Source organism: Clupea harengus, chromosome 20 (assembly GCF_900700415.2).
Source record: "Clupea harengus chromosome 20, Ch_v2.0.2, whole genome shotgun sequence".
NCBI lineage: Eukaryota > Metazoa > Chordata > Actinopteri > Clupeiformes > Clupeidae > Clupea > Clupea harengus.
In genome coordinates, this window is record NC_045171.1 from 16,640,786 (window position 1) to 16,661,542 (window position 20,757).

General features: G+C 46.2%; 1 protein-coding gene across 3 annotated transcripts in view; it reads right to left on the reverse strand.

The window, feature by feature from the left end:
• The window catches only part of zgc:158464 (uncharacterized protein LOC791139 homolog), a 130,383-nt gene that overhangs the window by 6,767 nt on the left and 102,859 nt on the right, over window positions 1-20,757 (reverse strand). For all 3 annotated transcript variants that reach the window (XM_031558066.2, XM_031558068.2, XM_031558067.2), the window contains 2 exons: window positions 9,833-10,007; window positions 6,817-6,936 (listed from right to left, as the gene is read on the reverse strand). In XM_031558066.2, coding sequence (XP_031413926.1) covers window positions 6,817-6,936; window positions 9,833-10,007 — 295 coding nt within the window. The remainder of the gene's footprint in view (window positions 1-6,816; window positions 6,937-9,832; window positions 10,008-20,757) is intronic.

Genomic DNA, 20,757 nt, shown 5'->3' on the forward strand with positions numbered 1-20,757 from the left:
TGCACACGGCCCAGGAGATAACATCTGGCTAACAGCCGAGTGAAGCAAGGCTTAGAGAAAGGGAGGAAAAAGAGGAGAATGAACGTAAAGACGAAAGATGAGAGGATGCGAAGGCAATGAATAGTTGTGTGTGTCGCTCTGTGTGTGTGTGTGTGTGTGTGTGTGTGTGTGTGTGTGTGTGTGAGTGTGTGTGTATATATGTGTCTCTGTGTGTGTGTGTCTGTGATTGTGTGTCTGTGTGTGTGTGTGTGCGATCGTGTGTGTGTGTGTGTGTGATTGTGTACACGCACACACTGTGAATTGGATTATTTTAGCACAGCTAATTGAGGGGGCAGACAACATGACCAAGAAAAAAAAAAAAAAAAACTTGACACCTGATACACCTTTATCTATTTATTCATCTATCCATCCATTCATCTGCAAGTGCTCTCTCTCTCTCTCAGGCAATAAGGCCCCTGTTAGTGGCAGGTTAATCATCATTAGTGGATATGGCAGAGGCCACGGCATGCACGTGTGTGTGTGTGTGTGTGTGTGTGTGTGTGTGTGCGCGTGTGCATGCAATGATCTTAGAAGCCTCTAAAATGGGTGTGATTACTCCCCGCTCCTCCTGGGTCCTGGGAGAGCGGTTGGGTTTCGTCAGGCTGCACTTAAACAGCAGAAACACATCGATACTGGGGTAACTCTAGCCCCATGCCCCCGCACTCCCATCACCCTGTCAAAGCTACACTTATCACGTTTCAGTTGGGGGGGGGGGGGGGGGGAGAGGGAGAGAGAGAGAGAGAGAGAGAGAGAGAGAGAGAGAAGATAGAGAGAGAGAAAGAAAGAAAGAGAGAGAGAAAGAAAGAGAGAGATGGAGGTAAATGTGCCACTGAGCCGGTTCTGATAACAGAATAACGAGATCAGGGGGAGGAAACAGAGCTATTGAGTCTGCTATCTCTGCCCATAAAACAAGCACATGTTTAATCACTTCAGATTCATTTCATCCTGGGCATCCACGTTCCGCTTCCGGAACCTTCTCCACCAGTCACTCACAGCCTATCTGATACAAAGGGATTCTAATCAGGTCCTGCGCTTGGCCCTAATGGAGTACACCATGAACAAAGTTATCTCTAAAAACAAATTGACCTTAGATTTTCACAAACAGCATCTGTTTGAAAAGCATTTGTTTTAGAGTAATTTACTAATTGAGACAAGATTAGAGGATTGCTGACATGAAAGCCTTGATTGCATGCCTGATGAAGATGTAACAGGGACCCAATGTAGAGGCAGAATCAATGAAAAGGACATGAGTGATGTGCAAGCAGCTCTACAGATGGGGACAAGAAGCAGTGGCGGCGCATTTCAAAGACACTGTTCTCAGATCAGTCTTTGAGTCTTCTGCCAACTCTCAGATGTAACAAAACTAAATCTGTTGCTGTTTTATAGGCTTCCCACGCATGGGTAAATAACAGCAACTGCCATCGGTCCCAGCTGCACTGTGCAGGCAGCTTTCTGTCGAGTAACCTCTCTGCTCTCCTCTTTTGGTGAGTGGGGTTCCTCTTAATTCTCCACAGTGAGGGGAGACCACACTAGCAGCCCTCTGATGTCAGATGAGACATCTACAGCCAGGTTCAGACTGTATCTACAAACCTTTATGGAAGCCAGCTAGTTCGTTAACAATAATGCGCTGTGGACACGAGTGTGAGGGAATACAGACAGGTTTAGAGGGGGGGGATGGCTCTATTCAAAAACTCCTTCGCAAAACTCACATAAAATAACGTATTGCGGAAATAGTTGATCCAATTCCAGTTGTGTGTGTTGTGTGTGTTGTGTGTGTGTGTGTGTGTAGGGGGTTGCTGCCCTACTCAATCACCCAAGAAGCCTGTGTAAGGGAATGGCGCTGGTTGGTGGGATGCCTTGGATCATTAAGGAGCGTGGAGCTCATTGGTGATGCGGTGCACTCGTCTGGCGCCCCCTGCCCCCAGCACATGAATATTTCAGCAGCTGCAGACGCTGTGGCACCTGCATGTCAGACCCTCAGCACCCCAACATGAGACTCTGACACACTGGGCCACAAGAGGAGAGGAGAGGAGAGGAGCACCTGCATGCCAGACCCTCAAACCCCAACATGACTCTCTGACATACAGGGCTGAGGGTAGAGAGGAGAGAGGTGAGTAGGAAGGAGGAAGGGAGAAGACAGGAGAGCAGAGAGGAGAGATGCAGCAGCCCCTGCGTGCCAAACCCTCACACTATGGCTCTGTGATGCACAGAGGAGAGGAGAGGAGAGGAGAGGAGAGAGAGAGAGAGGAGGGAAGAGGAGAGAGAGAGAGAGAAAATGAGAGGAGAGGAGAGGAGAGGAGAGGAGAGGAGAGGATAGATACGGCAGTACCTGAATGTTAAGTCCTCACTTCTCAACATGACTCTCTGAAACACAGGGCTACAAAAGCAGAGGACAAGAGAACAGAGGAGAGGAGAGGAGAGCGGAGAGCCTAGAGGAAGAGAGGAGAAGCAAGGCGAGGAGAGGGGAGGTGCAATAGCACCTGTATGTCAGTCCCTTACATGACTCTCTAACATACAGGGGAGGACAGAGGCGGGGAGCCGCCTCCTGAACTGCTAGTGAACTTTCCGGAAGAACAAAGGCCAGCGCATCTCACATGAAATTCCCCGGTGGTGCCTGAAGAGAGGAGAGACTTCGGCTGCTGCCAGGTGAGCCATCAGAGATGGAACCCAGCAGAACAGAACCATGGTTCCGGAGATCATATCAACACAGTCATATCAAGTTCTGTCCAGCACAGTTTCGTTGTGGTCTGAGATCCAGCTGACACAAGAACCATCTTCTACACAGTACACTGGACTACAGCTCTGCCTACTGCTGTAGAACTGTGCAGTGATCTCAGCTTGGGTAAAGAGCAGATAACAACAACCATGGCGATGACCTCTGGGCCAAGTGCGACCCTGAGCCAGACCAGAACCTGGCTGGGCCCAGACCTGCCAGAGCCAGAGACTGCTGAGCTGTGAGGAGAACCGGCTGTGGAACTCCCCTCAGTACTGGCCTCTGTGGACTGACTCCATCTGACAGGCTCAATAATGTGACTCTGGGCCTTCTGCGAGACCCTTAAACCTTAACATCCGCATCCCATCAATCATGCCAGTTTCACTGCCACACTCAGCTCGACTGAGCGGAGGACTCAACGTGGAGCTCATTAACACATCTGATGGGCCTCATCTGGCTGGGAAGCTTCTCTGGAGTTAATCATGACCACAGATTGATTTAGACATCATCACATAATACTCTACCCTAACAGCCAGATGGAACGCTATCTGAGGTTTGACTTCACATATGGACATGTCAAGACCTTCTAAACTGGCTTGGTTTCCCACAGGAAGTAGAGAGAAGGTTCTAGAAGGTGTGGAGCACCAGATCTACACATGGCTCTTCTTGTGGGAGCAGTCCGGTCTTCCGCTTTCTGCAACAACATGCCGAACAACTAACTAAGTCATATGTCATTACTTTCTCCTGTAATGGAGCGCGTGTTCAGTAATATTACTGAGGGAATGATTATGCAGGACTGGAGCCATGAATATGAGATGTTAATATTAAGGAATGTATTAATAAGAAGCATATTTCAGAGATTAATGGCACTCTTGGAACATTTTTCACACTAATTCCTCATTAAAGCCTTACTGGGAAGGGAGCCGGTTGCACCTCATTCATCCAGAGCGATATGTCCTCAGGTAAAACAAACACACACACACACACACACACACTTGAGCATGCACACACGCACACACACACTTAAGCATGCACACAAAAACATGCCACCCCCCTCTCCTCTCATACACACACACACACACGCGTGCGCATGCACACATGGAAACACATACTCTCACACATACTCTCTCTCCCTCTCTCTCTCTCTCTACCTCTTTCTCTCTCTCCCTCTCCCTCTCTTTCAAATGGCATTCTCCTTCCCCGTGGTCTCTCTGGCTCTTTCTGAGTCAATGAGAGATGACTGCCGCAAAGGTGAAGCTGCCAGTTCACGGTCAGGTAGCTCGGCGCCAAATGTCAAACTGGCCTCACCGGATCAGAACCTGACCCATAGACCCCGGGCCCAGACGGGTCTCTCGGTGGGGGTCCAGAGAGGTTTTGCCAGGTGAGGTGGGGGTCAAGTGTGTGTGTGTGTGGGGATGATTAGCTTCTCTTCAGACGTGTCAGCAGATCTTGGGAGCGAAAAGGTGAGGTAGAAGCAGTGGGAGAGGAGGCTCACAAGTGAAGGAGAGAGAGACAGAGAGAGGATGAAAGAGAGGGGGCGTACATATGAAGGAGACAAAGAAAGAGAAACTAACTTTGTCACACAATTACACCACTAAAACACATACAATATTACGAATAATACTTAAAACCCAAGCAAAAAAATCTAAACACACACACACACACACACACACACACACACACACACAACAGACAAATTACCATTGCTCAGTATCAACCAATTTGTGACTCAGCATTTTAGCTGTAGTACACCCTCTTCGTTCACCTTGTAAATACATTCTTCAATGCCACACATTTTAGTGAATGACACCAAGTCACCAATAACTAAATTCCATTCTAAACAGCGTAGAAAAAGACACCTCCAAGAACGACACTGGCTCTGATTTCCAGACCCTTCCATTTCTCTGTGACAACCACACTGTAGCCTTAGCTTGGACAAAAACACATTTTAAAAGAACAACATGGTCTCCTTATTTAGGTACAAAAATAAACAAATTTCAGGAAAAAATCTTCCCTAGTCTCGCACATCATTCCTTAACATTCCTCTCTTATTCTAAAAATAGGGCCCAGGTTGAAAAATCCCAGAGATTCTCTTTAAGGCACATGTCTTCAATTGGCAAGCAGACAAGCAAGTCACCATTCTTTGACAGGAGTGTCAGAGCTGCTCGCCAACAGCACTCCGAAAGAGACCCAACTCCGACCCACTATAACAGCACTTCAAAAGTCGCAATCAAGCCCCAAAAGTTCTTATAAAAATCTGCAGAGAGGCCAGCTGCCAGTAGACAGCTGTTGTACAGCTACAGTCACTACTTGAAGACGGAGAGCAGAGTCCAATGTTTGCCTCTGTTGTGGGCTGATCTGTGGCAGATGTTGCAGAATATCCTCCATACCCTGTGAATCTACTCCCTCCGCAGCATACAAGTCAGTGTAAAAATGTACTGCCCGCCTACGCATCTCAGAAGGGTCAGCAGTTCTCCCACCATCAGGAGTTTTAAGGCTATCTGCCCAGTCTTCTTCTCCATACTAAACAAGAATGGTGTAGGCCCACCAATATATCTCAATGTGAACCTGCTTCCAATTAAAAGCCCCTTTAGCTCTTTCCTAAAAAAGAAAAAGAAAAAAAAAGAACATAGCTCTTGCTACTTCAAATTTACAGCATCCTTTAATGAAGACTCATTATTTACCAAAAGTTTCTGTTCTAAATGAAGAATTTCCATCTCTAAAGGCTTTAGAGAATTCGTAATCGCTACAGTTGAAAAAGTAGTATCCTGCTGATGGCAGAAAACCTTCATTTGTACTTTCCCAGAGGGACAGAGAGAGAGAGAGAGAGAACAGAGAGAAAGAAACAGAGAAAGAGAGGGAGGTTTAACACTCCTTTATTAAATCATTGCCTTACTTCATCACATGCCTACACCAATAAAAAAATATACAACATTACAATTCACTACACACAAAGCCTCCATACTCACATAAAAAATACTACTCTCCCGGTCTCACTTTAAAATCCATCTGCCCATCACCACCAGTTTAACACAACAACCCCCCATCCCCCAAACAGTAGAAAAATACATAATGCCATTATCCACTTTATAATAGGCATATTCAATTTGTAATGCGGCCAGTCACCATCGCCTTGAAATCCACTCCCAATATATTGTTCCTCCGAGTCCTCCAAATGGCCATCTTAGCTAATCCCAAACAAACCTTGCGCTTAACTTTCACCTTGCACCTGGGACCACTAATGAAAAAATGAGATGAGCGAAAACCATCACACCATTCCCTCAAGCAGCCCAAGAGGCCCCTTATCCTCTCACAATACACAAACACATGGTCAACTGCCTCATCCACCCCCCAGAGGGGACCATCCATCCCTACTGCTGGACTGAGATGTGTCACGTGTCTGTAAACGCTGCCTGATGACCATACTCTCGTTTTCAGCAGAGGGTTAAAAAACGTGGGCTCCCCAAAAAAGTTGGAGATGGAGTCCTCTGGTTGTTTTTCAGACTTTCAACAGGGAAGCGTACAAGGGAGTCAGTCTACTCAGATCCAGCCCACTGAGGCTCAGCAGAGAGAGTTGCAGAGAGAGTTGCTGGTCGTACCTCAAGGGCACAGGCAACATCTGCCCACCCCAAGTCTCTCCCATAGAGCAGCCTCTGAGCCGCCAGCAGCCAAAAGGCATTAATGCGACTCGTTATGTCCACCAGGCCCTGACCTCCTCACACACTGGTAAAAATAACACAGATGCAGCGGCCCAGTGCTGGCCAGCCCAGAAAATGTTCACGAGAGAGAGAGAGAGAGAGAGAGAGAGAGAGAGAGAGAGAGAGAGAAAGAGAGAGAGAGAAAGAGAGAGAGAGAGAGTCGTATGAAAAAAAGACTGGCTAGAGAAAGGGTAGATGGCTAAGAGAGAGAAAAGGGAGGGGACGTCTACATGAAGGATGAAATGATGAAAGAATTTATAGAGGGGCTGAAAAGGACAAAGGGCAAAACTGTGTATGTCTGTGTGTAAATGTGTGTGTGTGTGTGTGTGTGTGTGTGTGTGTGTGTATGTATGTGTGTACTCTTACTTGAGGGAGAGGGAGAAGTCGTTCTTGCTCGTCTCGCTGTTCCTCACCAGGTAGCTGGCCTCTTTACACAGCCTCAGTAGAGCCTCAGCGTCGGTCCGACTGATCGCTCCGTGGTACCAGCTGAGAGAGAGGGAAGAGATACGGACCAGAGAGAACGAGTCAGACAAAAGGTCGAGGGGGAGAGGAGGAGGATGAAATGAAAGAAAGAAAAAAAGAAAGAACAAAAACTCAGGGAACTCATCCTGTAGAGTACATTTGCACTTTTGTGACATTATTTCTGTGTGTGTGTGTGTGTGTGTGTGTGTGTCAAGGTTATTATAGTTAACGAAAACTAACGAAAAAACGAAAACGAGGTGTGATTTTTCTTTTCGTTAACTGAAATAAAAATAAAAACGAGGCTTTATAAAAAAACGATAACTAACTGAAACTGTATTGTGTCTTTACAAAACTAACTAAAATAAAATAGAATTATAGAGAAAATGTCCTTAGTTTTCGTCTTTGTCAATGTATTTCATAGATGTCAATTGATTTCATACATAGCGTCTATCTTCCGCCGTACCACTTTTACTTCACGCCCCTCACCTGGTATTATGGCGGCAAAAGTCGGGAGAAAGCGACAGAGTCCTATTTGGGATTACCTGGAACAGTAACGTGCGGTGAGGTTCGTGGCTGGTGAGGCACTGACTCTTTCAGAGTCAGATTTACAAATATATAAACCCAATACAGTAGCTTAAATCACCATTCAATTGGCAGCTTGCACATTGACTACTGGTTGTTTTTCATATCAGCATTCTAACATAGGTAAGGTGGCTACATACAGTTGGCAGCTGCTAGCTTGTGATGAACTCGTGTTAATATGTGTGATTATGTACAACTTTAGCTGCAATTTAAGTTTAATTTCTCAAAATCAGCTCACCAAAGTGATCACAACCACTTGTTTGATGTTAAATGGCTTTACATAGACATTAAACAATCCTAAGAGAACGGGAAATTAACGGAGCAAGGGCTTTCTCTGATATCAATGTAATGTTAGCGAATGAGGGGTGAGATACCCCCCTGCTAATATTTAGTCTCCGCTGTACGTCCAAAACCAAATCTATTCTTGAGGTTCAAAATATTTTCAAAACATTTTGGCTTTGGATGTGAGAAGTCGATCGAGTTATCTTCTGTCCCGTCGTTTCAAGCATTCATTTTAGCTACGGCATTGGTCTCCCATTATTGATCAATTCACGTTTTGATTGAAAGTCCAGTTATGAGAAATGTTTTAGCTTAGCTATTCATGAGTACCAAAGACGTCACTTCCGTGAAGCCTGCCGCCATCTTTGTGTCCAACTCTACCGTTATTCCCATTGTATTTGTACCCAATAGTAGCTAGTTAGTCATATATATTAATATATAGTAATAATATAATAATAATATAAATATAATAATGGTATTGTTTTCTATTGATAGGTTCTTAAAATTTAGACTTTTTAAAAGTAGTATTGTCTAATTCTAGTGGTTAGTTAGTCATGACTACGAACACAGCACATCTGAATGAAGCAGAAAGACAACGATATTTAGAAAAAACATTGATTATTGGCTGCGATCCATATTTATTATCGGCAACTTTATTTTGTCCCTTAAAGTCTGCGAAACGTCTGCCCCAACTGTCCTTTCCCGACATATATATTTATCTTGTACACAATCCATCCCCATACACCGGAGATAGCCTTAAGGCTTTCAAAAGTACATCAATATGCAGTTGCAGGATGGGTGAACGACACCAAGATATGGCATCTGGAGACAAAAAATATGTATGTCATCACATGACATCTTAGTAATTCAAACAGCGATTATGAACCGATTTATTTTAGTGGTGGTTAAGAGTGCCAATGTGGGCTAGCTAGGTGTAGCTAACGCCTTTAGTGAAGGGCTAAACAGCTCGCTAACTATTAGCACTCTAGCTTGCTCAGGAGAGTTTAGCTCTGATAAGACACAGCAATTATTCACGATTGTATCAACGTGCTGCATTTCACTTAACATGTCAGTCATTCCCAGGCTCTGAACACAAAATCAACATGTCCGTGGATAGTGGTGCAGGAAGATAAAAAGTGTTGACTGCACAATCTGAAGTTAGATGTTGGCTGCCAGTTGTCTCTTCTAATTTGCAGCCAACCATTTATTCCGCCGATCTAAATCTTTTGGTATACAATTAAATTGTTTCTTTGGGTAATTTTCGCGACTATTGTCACATCCATCAGCACAACATAAGCAGGGCATTTTAACTTTCTGCGGGTTGTGACCGACTATTGTCTGTGTTGTGACCGACACTCAGCTAGACTTTCGGACACAAAGATGGCGGCGCTTAAACACAGTGACGTCACGTGGTACTCATGAATAGAATCTTCCATTTTCGTAGTCAATGTCAAATATAAGAAGAGTAACAGCAGAACAAGAATAAACCCGACCGGTGGGCTCTCGCATGCTCCCTTTATTGAAGCAGAGGTACTATTTGCCTCCTCTCCGTGCTTTTTCACTGCGGCTTTACGTCAGATCAGCAAAACTAAATAGGTTCTACGCATGCGCTCAACCTAGTTTGTGAGGGATTGCGCAATCTGAGATGAGGCACAGCTCGTCGCTGCCTCACCGTCTCGCTGTCTCCTGTCTGTTTGAACAGGACATGCGCAAATTCTGTTTTTATTACATATTATTTATTATAGCTTGTATCTTCTATTCATTTTGAGCATTTTGTTTTGACTGCCCCCCCCCCCCCCCTCTTGGTTTCTTGCATTCCGCGGTAAAGACTAAAACTAATACTGAAACTAATAAAAACTAAACTCAAACTAAGCATTTTCAAAAAATAGAAACTAAACTAAACTAGCAAACCCGCTTTAAAAACTAATTAAAACTAAACTGAAATTGAAAACAAAAAGTCAAAACGAAATAAAAATAAAAACTAGTGAAAAACGCAAAACTATAATAACCTTGGTGTGTGTGTGTGTGTGCATATATAAAACGTATAGCGTGAGCTTACAACTGGCTCTCCAGAGGCATGGTGGGGTCGATGCGCTCCCCCATGGAGGAGTGGTTGTGGTCCAGGGAGCTCATCTTGGTGTTGACCAGGCAGCCGCTGGAGTGGCGCTGCGGGGGCCGAGTCTTGGCCTCCTTAGTGGGAGACATGCGGCACTTCTCCACGCTGTCAAACTGGACTGCAGGGGGACACACAGAGGGACAGAGACACGCAGACTTTGAGTATGAACATCCGATTAACTAACACCTCATGAAGGATCAGCTGAACATGTCAGTGATTCAAGGAGTAGGAGGTTGTTCTAGTCTATAAGAGTAGTCACTGACAGATGTCTCCACCCAAAATAATTTCATAATCATTTAACTTCCCTCCACCTGTTTCATCCCAAAGTGATGAAGCAAACATGTGGCACTCAGCACTCACACACACGCACACGCACACACGCGAGCACACACGCACGCACGCGCGCACACACACACACACACACGCACACACCTCGGCAACACTGAAAACACTTGGTGCATGGTGTAATTGCCAGCTGTTTCTCTTTCTCTCCAACACTCACAACCAAGTGCCTTGGAATATGCACTCACTGGTCTTTCATTACTTCTCTCCGCTCTCCAACACAAGTTAGAAAAGATCTAGAGAGAAGGAGACTTCTGAGAGCTGAACTGACACATACACACACACAAGATCAAGAATGAGGTTAAGAGTAGTAAAGCCTTCTGAGAGCAGACCTGATTCATTCACACACACACACACACACACACACACACACACACACACACACAGTTGCAATCAATAAGGTAAAATCCAGGGTGAAACACACACATACACATATACACACACAAACACACAGGTAACGCTCAATGGCCCGAAAGAAAGGTAGGAGAGAAAGAAAAAACAGATAGAAAGAGAGAGAGATAGATGGAGGAATACATGGAGAGACAAAAAGATGAGCAAGGGAAGACTGGACAAGAAAGAAAACAGAAGCGAGAACACAGAACAAAAAGAAAGGTGAACAGCATAAGAAAATGAAATGATAGATTAAGAGATGAGAGGAGAGACGTTGGTGAGGGAAGCTGGACTTGCCAGAAAGTGAGTTAATGTCCATAATTGATGTCACTTCAGTCATGCAGAGAGGATGGAAGCAGTTTGGGGCGAGAGAGACCCAGCCAAACAGAAAGTGAGGTCAGAACTCTGGGGACAACACACACACCCCCCCCCCCACACACACACACACACTCTGAGGTCAGGGTTCTGGAGAATAGACATACGTAACACACTTATACACACACCTCTGGGAGCCTCTGGGTCTCACAACACACAGATCTCAGTCTTTTTATCTCATTCCATCTCTCTTTCTCCGCCACTTTTTCTTAGTACAATCCGTTCCCTGACGTCTCTTTCCACCCCCCACCCCTCAGCAAACACAAACAGGCCATTTAAATCTGAAGTCATTCTGTCTCATTCTCCAATTTGGTTTGGCAACTAATCTCTGTTGCTAATTTGCTAATATGACACGGTATAAAATATAATGCTCATGAACTGACTCAAGCAGTGACCAGTCACAAGCAATGGCAGTGGCAGTGATACACACACACACACACACACACACACACACACACACACACACACACACACACACGACTCTAAATGACTCCAGCCCATACATGCTCTTTCAGGTCCCCGTGGCAATCACAGCACATGCCCCCGGGATCAAAGAAGACCCCGGAACGGATGTGGCACCAGTCGGCACCCCCCTTCTGAATTTGCCGTTGTGTGTATGTTACCCTCAGGCCCTGTGACGGGTGCTTGAAGACGCCACACACACACACACACACACACACACACACACACACACACACACACACACACACACACACACACACACACACACACACACACACACACACACACACCACTCAGCCTCTTAGAGAGAGCCCATCGATCTGCTGGGGCACTGCTGTGGCACACTGACACCAGCAGCTCAGTGACAAACTCCTGCTTAGCTACACAGAGCCTGTAAACACAAACAAGAGTGTGCGTTTCCCGTGTTACTGTCGCCGGGACGACGGCTTGGCTCGGCTGAGCTGAGAGAGCTGGAAAAAAAAAAGAAAAAGAAAAAAAAAACCTGAAGAATGAGAGTGGGAATGGAGCAGTGTGGTGAGTGACCACAAGGGGCCTCTCTGCACCACCTCGTCCTCAGAGGGAACAGGCTCAGGCTCTCCAGCTCCAGTGCGTGTGTGTGTGTGTGTGTGTGTGTGTGTGTGTGTGTGTGTGTGTATGTGTGTGTGTGTGTGTGTGTGTGTGTCTGTGTGTGCGCAGAGGTAGCACTGCTCCAAACCAAACCACTCCCAGGCCAAAATTACAACTACAAATGGGACAGGGATGCCACATGCGGTGATGACACGCCAATCAACACAGCACACACACACACACACACAAACACCCTTGGTTTTCACAGGGAAAAAAACTAAATCTGTCCAGAAAACTGGTGAGGAAAAAATTGCCTCAGATTTGTGAAATTTCTGTGTGTGTGTGGCTGTGTAATTTCCTAGCTGTGTAATTTTCTAGTCTCTCAGTGAGTGGAGTATCTGTGTGTATGTGTGCGTGTGCATGTGTGTGTATGTGTGAGATTGCCTCCATCTCCTTGTTTGGATGCGACCACCTTTGAGAGTGACCACCTTTGTTTACATGTTTGGGACTTAATGTATGTGTGTATGCGGAACGGTCAGTTTCCATGGAAACCTAAGTGGTGAAGGGCTAAGTGTTTACCGTCCCCCGAGCTGACAGCTCCTGACAGATCACAGTATGAAGGGCAAACCTATCTAAAAAAACATGTGTGTGTGTGTGTGTGTGTGTGAGTGTGTGAGAGTGAGTGTGTGAGAGTGAGAGACAGAGAGAGAGAGAGAGAAAGAAAGAAAGAAAGAAAGAAAGAAAGAAAGAGAGAGAGAGAGAAAGAGATGTTGGTGTCAGAGACCAGGAGACCAAACGCATTGACAAACACTGACGGTGATAGCTTGATAGATTGTTAGATCATAAGATCGATAGATAGGTATATATATACAGGTGAACAGACAGGTGTGTGTGTGTGAGTGAGCGAGCAAAAGAGAGAGAGAGCAATAGACAGTTAAAGAATTAGAACCTGATCAAACAGAGTGAATGTAAGGTAGTAGTAAACTAGAGTGACCAGTTACTGTCTGTGTGTTGGAACACAAGGGCCTTTCACTTCTGTCTCCTTGATCATGACTGTTTCTGTTTTTAATACATGGACTGAAATTGCATTCCACACACACACACACACACACACACACCAGCAAACACATACTAAGAGAGGTAAACACATACAGATAAACAAACAAACAAGCCATACTCATGGAGGAGTGTGTGTAGGTATGTGCGTGTGTGCGTGTGTGCGTGCGTGTGTGTGTGTATATACACAAACAATCACACACACAGACTTGCGTGCCAAGTACTACGGTCAGAAAATGAGCTGAAACTGCATCAGAAATCTGTTTATCAGGACAACAACCCAATGAAAACAAAAGCCATCTGCTGTACGGATCGCACACAGGCAGCATTATTCCCTTATCTCAGAGAGACAAAACCCCCTCTATCTAACCTATTAATCACACGCAACCATATGACACTGCTGAATGGCAGCTTAACGAAAGGCAAGATCCAATTCCTGTGCTCTTCCAACCCTTCTATAGATCTACACTTTGTGTCAAGGGCAGAAAAAAAAAGTCTGAATGACATGCCTTTCTGTTGGGATACACTTGGCTGACTAGGTTTGTAAATAAAACCCTCCTTCCTTCCTTCCTTCTATCTGTCTCTCTCTCTCTCTGTGTGTGTGTAAGCCCATATGTCTCCTTGTCCTCCTTGCACCTACTGACTGTGACGAGGGCTTAGCGATACCGGGAAAGCCAAACATGGAGTGACACTCTGGATTGTGACTGTTGTGACATCGGTCAGGGTTGTTGGCAGACTGAATCATTTGATCTAATGGGGGATTTTGCCGCCTCATGGTCATAATACAAGACAAGGCTCCCAGTGACTAAATGAAAGAGAAAGATGTATCAAGTGATAGAAAGAGAGAGGAGAGTGAGACAGAGGGTTATAGAGAGAGAGAAGCACAGAATGTTCTTCAAAAACCCCAAAGCATCTTTCTATTTGTATGTGTGATTGGCAGGCTTCTATGGGACAACAGGTAAATCTGCAGCAGCTCCTTTAAACTAGTGTTCCAATTCCATTCTGAGGCACCGAGATCCATTCCTGACAAATACACCCACACTCTCTCACACACACACACACACACACACACACACACACACACACACACACTCTCTCACAAACACACACCGCAATGACCGAACCCAGATCTATTGCCAATTCCCCTTCACACTACCCACCGACACAACATACACACATGTGAGCACACACACACACACACACACACACACACACACATATCCATTGCCAATTCCCCTTCACATTACCTGCCAGCGAGAGTGTGTGCACACAGACACACACACAAACACACACACACACACATACACACACACCACACACACACACACACACACAGCCAGCCAGCCACAAAGATTACAGTGGGAATTGGTCGGGAGGGTAGTGGAGAGAAGATGAGAACAGACAGAGAGGGGTAAAGAAGGTGAAGAGGCCAGTGGAGTGGAGAGAGAGAGAGAGAGAGAGGGAGAGGGAGATAGAGAGAGAGGCCAGGGAATGAGAACATGAACACTCAGAGCACAAGACACTTTACCAGCTACAAAACAGTGCATAGCATGTGGAATATGTCTAGCAGTGTGTGTGTGTGTGTGTGCGTGTGTTTTGAGCTTCGTCAGTGTCTGAGACTGAATGGAATCTCTCTATCAGATCGAGCTGTCAATCAACAGGTGATTGATGTCTGAAGGCCCCACCCACTTTGGTGCCTTCATTCCTTCAGGTGAACCAGTGAGATGACAGGATTAGCCCCGGGCAAACATTTACTACAAAGGACACAACATGTCTCACACACACACACACACACACACACACACACACACACATCTCAGGAAACAATTCCTTACCTTTATCTCTGTGTCATTATCTGACCCGTCCCACACACACTCACGCTCCCTCTCTCTCTCGCTCCATCTCTCTCATTAACACACACACACACACTCTCTCTCTCTCTCTCTCTCACTCATAAACTCACACACACTCTTTCACTCACTCTGTACTCTCTCTCCCATTCTCCCTCTCTGCCACCAATTCCCATCTGAGTGTCACCATCCCTCCATCACTGAGAGAGATGGGTCTGCACGGCGGAGCGCACTTGCTAATTGGGCCTGCTAATTAATTCTCATTTACTAATGGCTCTTCCACCAAGACGAGAGGGAGAGCCTGGCAGCCTGGACCTCTGTTGTAGCGCGGGCTGGATCGCAGGGGTGGGGTAGAATGAACTCTTCCTGTTTGATGTGGCAAATGATGAACAAACCTGGGGGTGGTGGGGGCTCACTTGTATTCATAGCGCCCGTCCTAAAGGTGGTCCTGAGTTAAATGAGGGAGGTTCACTGCCTGGAGGGAACTTTGGCTCTGGCTACCTTCTTTCTTTCTCTTTCTCTCTTTCTTTCTTTCTTTCTTTCTTAACATTCAGTGTCATTTCCTATGGGAGAGTCTCTGGTGATTTTAGGTTTTCACTCTCTGCAAATGTGTGTGTGTGTGTGTGTGTGTGTGTTCGTGCAAGTGTGTGTGTGTGTGTGTGTGTTCGTGCAAGTGTGTGTGTGTGTGTGTTCGTGCAAGTGTTTGCGTGTGTGTGTGTTCGTGCAAGTGTGTGCGTGTGTGTGTGTGTGTGAGAGTTTGCTGCCTCGACTCTCCCTCATGCCTCCCCCTCCAGCCCCCCGACTCCCAAACGACTCCTGCATGAAAGAATCTCTCCTCGATCATAATCCCAAAAATACATTCTAATGAGTTTTTAGCGGGAGACAAAGACAAAAGCCCTCTGCAGACTGGAGCACTGCGGCTCCTCGTATGAAACACCACATCGCCATATCTTTTAATTATATTGTTTTGGATTCAGAGGAGACAAAGGAAGAGCATGGAGACAGCAAAGCGGCAGAGACAATTAATTCACGTCAGAGGGAAACAAAGCAAGAGAAGCTCTTCATTACGGACGAAACAAAGCGTGTCGCTTCCATTGATATGCAGATGCAATTTCCGACTTGTCGCGTAATATTCATAAAATGATAATGACATCCGACTAGTGAGGCAGGTTGTCCGCATTCTCTGCGAAAACAAAAAAAGATTGTCGCCAAGTTGTGGTGACGGACACTTTCCTTTCTCCTCAGTTTCTATCTGTCGTCCGCAGACTAGTGTGAGATGACACGCGGCGCTTTCAGTCCGACAGGCGGGGGCTCTGCAGGCCCTCAGAGGGTCTGGAGTGGTGGAGACAGCCCTGCTCTTATTGAATTACAAGGAGACAGAGAAACCAGCATCCCGCCCTTTGGGCATAAGCAGTGTGTGTGTGTGTGTGTGTGTGTGTGTGTGTGTGTGTGTGTGTGTGTGTGTGTGTGTTTGTGTTTGTGTGTGTGTGTGTGTGTGTGTGTGTGTGTTTGTGTGCGCTCATGAGGAAGATCCATATGTATTATCTACATTCACACGGAGTTCTTCCAGTTATTCTCCAGATGCTTGAACCCTAAAGAAACATCTAATGTGGTTAAAATTCAGATTAAATCAGGACATGTGTTTGCTGGACATTAAGCCAGAGCAGAGCTTTAATGCAGTGGTCCAATACGCTGTCAGGTGACATGCAGGAAATGTGGAGGTAGCCTCTGGCTATGCTCTGGTCTAGATCCAGTCCACCCGCACACACACACACACACACACACACACACACACACACACACACACACACTCACTCTCATGGGTGCGTGCGCATCTGTCTCTGTAAATCACAGAATCCCCAGCTAGATGTGTCCTTGTAAAGATCCTGGGCTGGTTGCATTTCTGTAACTCTCTATATAAAGCTAAGCATAAATCATGGCCTTTATATAACTTTCTTTTTATTCAGAGAGCAACAGGTTTTTCTTTTCTTAATATACAGTAATCATTATTTATACTTAGTTAGTTGACCTTGATGCTGCCACTGGTTCCTTTTGTGTGTGTGTGTGTGTGTGTGTCTGAGTGTGTTAGCGTTCCAAGATGACTAGCTAATCCCCCCCAATAAAGTACCACTGAACCTCTCTCTTCACCTTGACCTTAACTTCTCAAGCTGAAGTTCATTCATTATGACCTACACAGACTATGACCAATCAGAGGTCAAAACTGCTCCCACCTACCTAAATACTCTTGTAAGGGCAAATGTCACACCCAGGACGCTGCGCTCGTCTAGTGAGCGCCGTTTGGCACTGCCGCCTGTGCAAGCACGGCAATCCAAACTATTCTCATTTGTAGTTCCACGTTGGTGGAACGAACTGCCTAGTACTACCAGAGCAGGGGCGTCCCTCTCTACCTTCAAGAAGCTTTTGAAGACCCAACTCTTCAGAGAGCACCTCCCTTCCTAACTGGCACCTTGACTAGCGCCTAACTTGCACTTCAGCAGTTACATTCCTGCACTTCTTTTTCCTTTCTAGGTCGTTTTTCTAATTCTTATGTAAAGTAGTATTTATTGTTACACCATGTTCTTTATTGCTCTTAGCTTGACTGTTCTCTCCATTGTACGTCGCTTTGGACAAAAGCGTCTGCTAAATGACTAAATGTAAATGTAATGAAGGTCCTGCTAGAATCATAAGAAAGCATCTCAAAGACAAACCACTGATCCCAGATCAGAGATTCTGTGTTCACATCCTTACCTTTATCAATATTTAATGAAGCTCATTGGTCATGACTCATGATCATGAAGTATGACTTATTCATGTCCTCACCACTGTGTTGAATGGTAGACAGAGAGGGGAGAGAGACGGAGAGGGGGAAAGAGAGATGGGGGGGGGGAACTGAAAAATAGACGAAGACCAAGAGGCACAGAGAGAGTTAGAGATAGAGAGAGAGAGAAGAGAGTGAGAGAGAGACTGAAAAAGAGAACGATAGAATAGAAACTAAGATGGAGAGAGCAGAGATAGAGGGTGAGAAAAAGAAGACAATGCAAGAGAGACTGAAAAAGAGAAAAACAAAAACAGAGAGAGAGGAGGTGGAGGAAGAGGGTTAGAGAGTGAGCGAAGGAGGGAGAGAGAGGGAGCGAAGGAGAAAAAGAGAGAAGGAGAGGGAATGTCACGCCCAGATGTCATTGTGTGTTCCCCAAACCTCAACGCCCTGCACCCCCAAAGTCTGCTGGCGTGACCTTTGACCTCCCAGAGCCCACTCAGACAGAGAGAGGCTCAGCTTACAAGCTGGCCGACACACTCCAATTTACACACACCAGGCGAGGAGAACACGATACTTTCCCATCGGGTTACACCTCATAAATCACATGACTGGGGTTTCTGGACATGCACACACCAACGCAAAGAAAATGGTGAGCATGCAGCTATGTATGCCTTCTGTCTCTCTGAAGATTAGCCAGAGAGAGAGACAGACACAGACAGACAGACACAGAGACAGACAGACAGACAGACAGACAGACAGACAGACAGACAAGGACAGACACACCAATAATGCAAACAAAAATGTAAGCACACAGTTGTGTATGCTGAACCTAAACATACCCAAACACTCACACACACACTCACGAACAAATTGCACATCCCACATGCTGAAAAACACACACACACACACGCGCACACACGCGCGCACACACGCACACACGCACGCACACACGCACGCACGCACACACACATCAGTGTCCATAAGAGCGCAGTAGACAGAGTACAGCCCTTTGGCTATGGGCAGAGACAGAGAGAGAGAGAGAGTCTGAGCGAGGAAGACAGAGAGAGCGGAGCAGACAGGCCAGCGAGGGCTGATCGCTGGGCTGCACGAGGCCCCTCTCTCCTGGGCAATTACTGGCTCCCGGGGAGCCTGAGGAACATGGAGCCCTCTGTGACCCAAAACCAACAAGCCAAAGACGAGACGCAGTGTGACCTGTTGAGTGTGTGTGTCTTTGTGTATGTCTGTGTGCGTCTCTGTGTGTGTGTGTGTGTGTTTGTGGGTGTGTGTGTGTGTGTGTCTTTGTGTATGTGTGTGGCCTGAAATGGCTGTTCCTGGGGCTGTGAGGACCATAAAGGGGCAAGGGGCACTAGCACTCTTCCAGCACCTCCAACCAGATGCCAAGACAGGCCCAATTAAACCTAATGATCCCTTCTCCTCACAGATAACAGTGTGTTGGGGCTTCCCAGCTCCAAGTGAAGCAGGTGTGTGTGTGTGTGTTTGTGTGTGTGTGTGTGTGTGTGTGTGTGTGTGTGTGTGTGTGTGTGTGTCTCTGCTGACAAGGCACAGAGAAGACGGACACACACGCACTCATCAAACCACGCTGTAAACGTAATCGGAACATATGCACATGGCACGGATAGCCACGCACGGCTCCTCACCATACTGTTTCATGCTCCATAACCTCTGCTGAATAGACTGGGAGGAGTCCTTTCAGGATGAATATGAGGAAGAACACGATATAAAGACAGAGAGAGAGAGAAAGAAAGAGAGAGAAAGAAAGAGAGAGGCAATGTGGTGCACATAAAACTTTAAGTGAAAATGCAAAACACTGCGGACTGCGAGTGATGAGAGACAGAGAGAGAGAGAGATAGAGACAGAGAGAGAGAGACAGACAGCTGTTGGGTGGGGTGGGCACATCTCACTTCATGTGACATCATATGATGGTGCGTGTCTGATCACAGACACCACATCCACTTGGTACTGTCCCCTGAACAGCCATTACTGTATGCGTTTGTATTGCATGTATGTACACGTGTGTGGAGTTTTAAAAGATGAGGACAAAAAGAGTGTGGTAGGTAGGTGGGGAGGACAAAGAGAGGAGATGGAACACAATAACACAAAAGGGTCCTCCTCCTCAAAGGAGACAGAGGGAGGACAGAGGCAGCATGCTAATGAGTGGACAGCAGTGGACGACAGGAGGAGACAACAGGAGGAGACAACAGCAGTGGACAACAGGAGGAGACAACAGCAGTGGACAACAGGAGGAGACAAAATGAGGAGACAACAGGAGGAGACAACAGCAGTGGACAACAGGAGGATACAACAGCAGTGGACAACAGGAGGAGACAACAGGAGGAGACAACAGCAGTGGACAACAGGAGGAGACAAAATGAGGAAACAACAGGAGGAGACAACAGCAGTGGACAACAGGAGGAGACAACAGGAGGAGACAACAGGACGGTGATGGGATCAGTAACGATGCACATAACAGCAGCGCAGTTACTATGGAACTATGACATTAAATACAATGCTACTTAATGGGTAACATCATGTCAAAACACACCGACGCAATGTGATTCTCTGTCCCTCTGTAAATGTGACCTTTCTGTGCAACAGCAGTGAGTGTGTGCACTGTGTTAGAACAAGCAAGAAGTAAGAAGCACTGTTTCTCTGAGGGGTCGGCACACTCGTTCACTCAGACACACGCCGACACGCTGGTATTTTCAAGTCGTTGTTTAAAGAGCAAAGTAACCATGCACTTCAAAACATCTTAGAGACACTGTCATGCACTGACAAGCATAGCCATGTCTGCTTACAGACTGTGCAGCGATATAATGGCCGACCGGGACAGTTAGGCGCTTGCGAGTACGCGGGAATCCAATTTGTGAGTAGAGACATGAAGTACAAGCTAGAGTGTCGTGTTCCATCATCGTTCCTGAAGTGTGTTCACAGTTTTTCATCGTGGTTACAGTGTAACATTCAACATGCACAGTGTAATTACCATGGTAACCTTATAGCATTGGGCAGTACTGCAATGGGTCTAAGAGGACCAATGGGAACACCCAGCT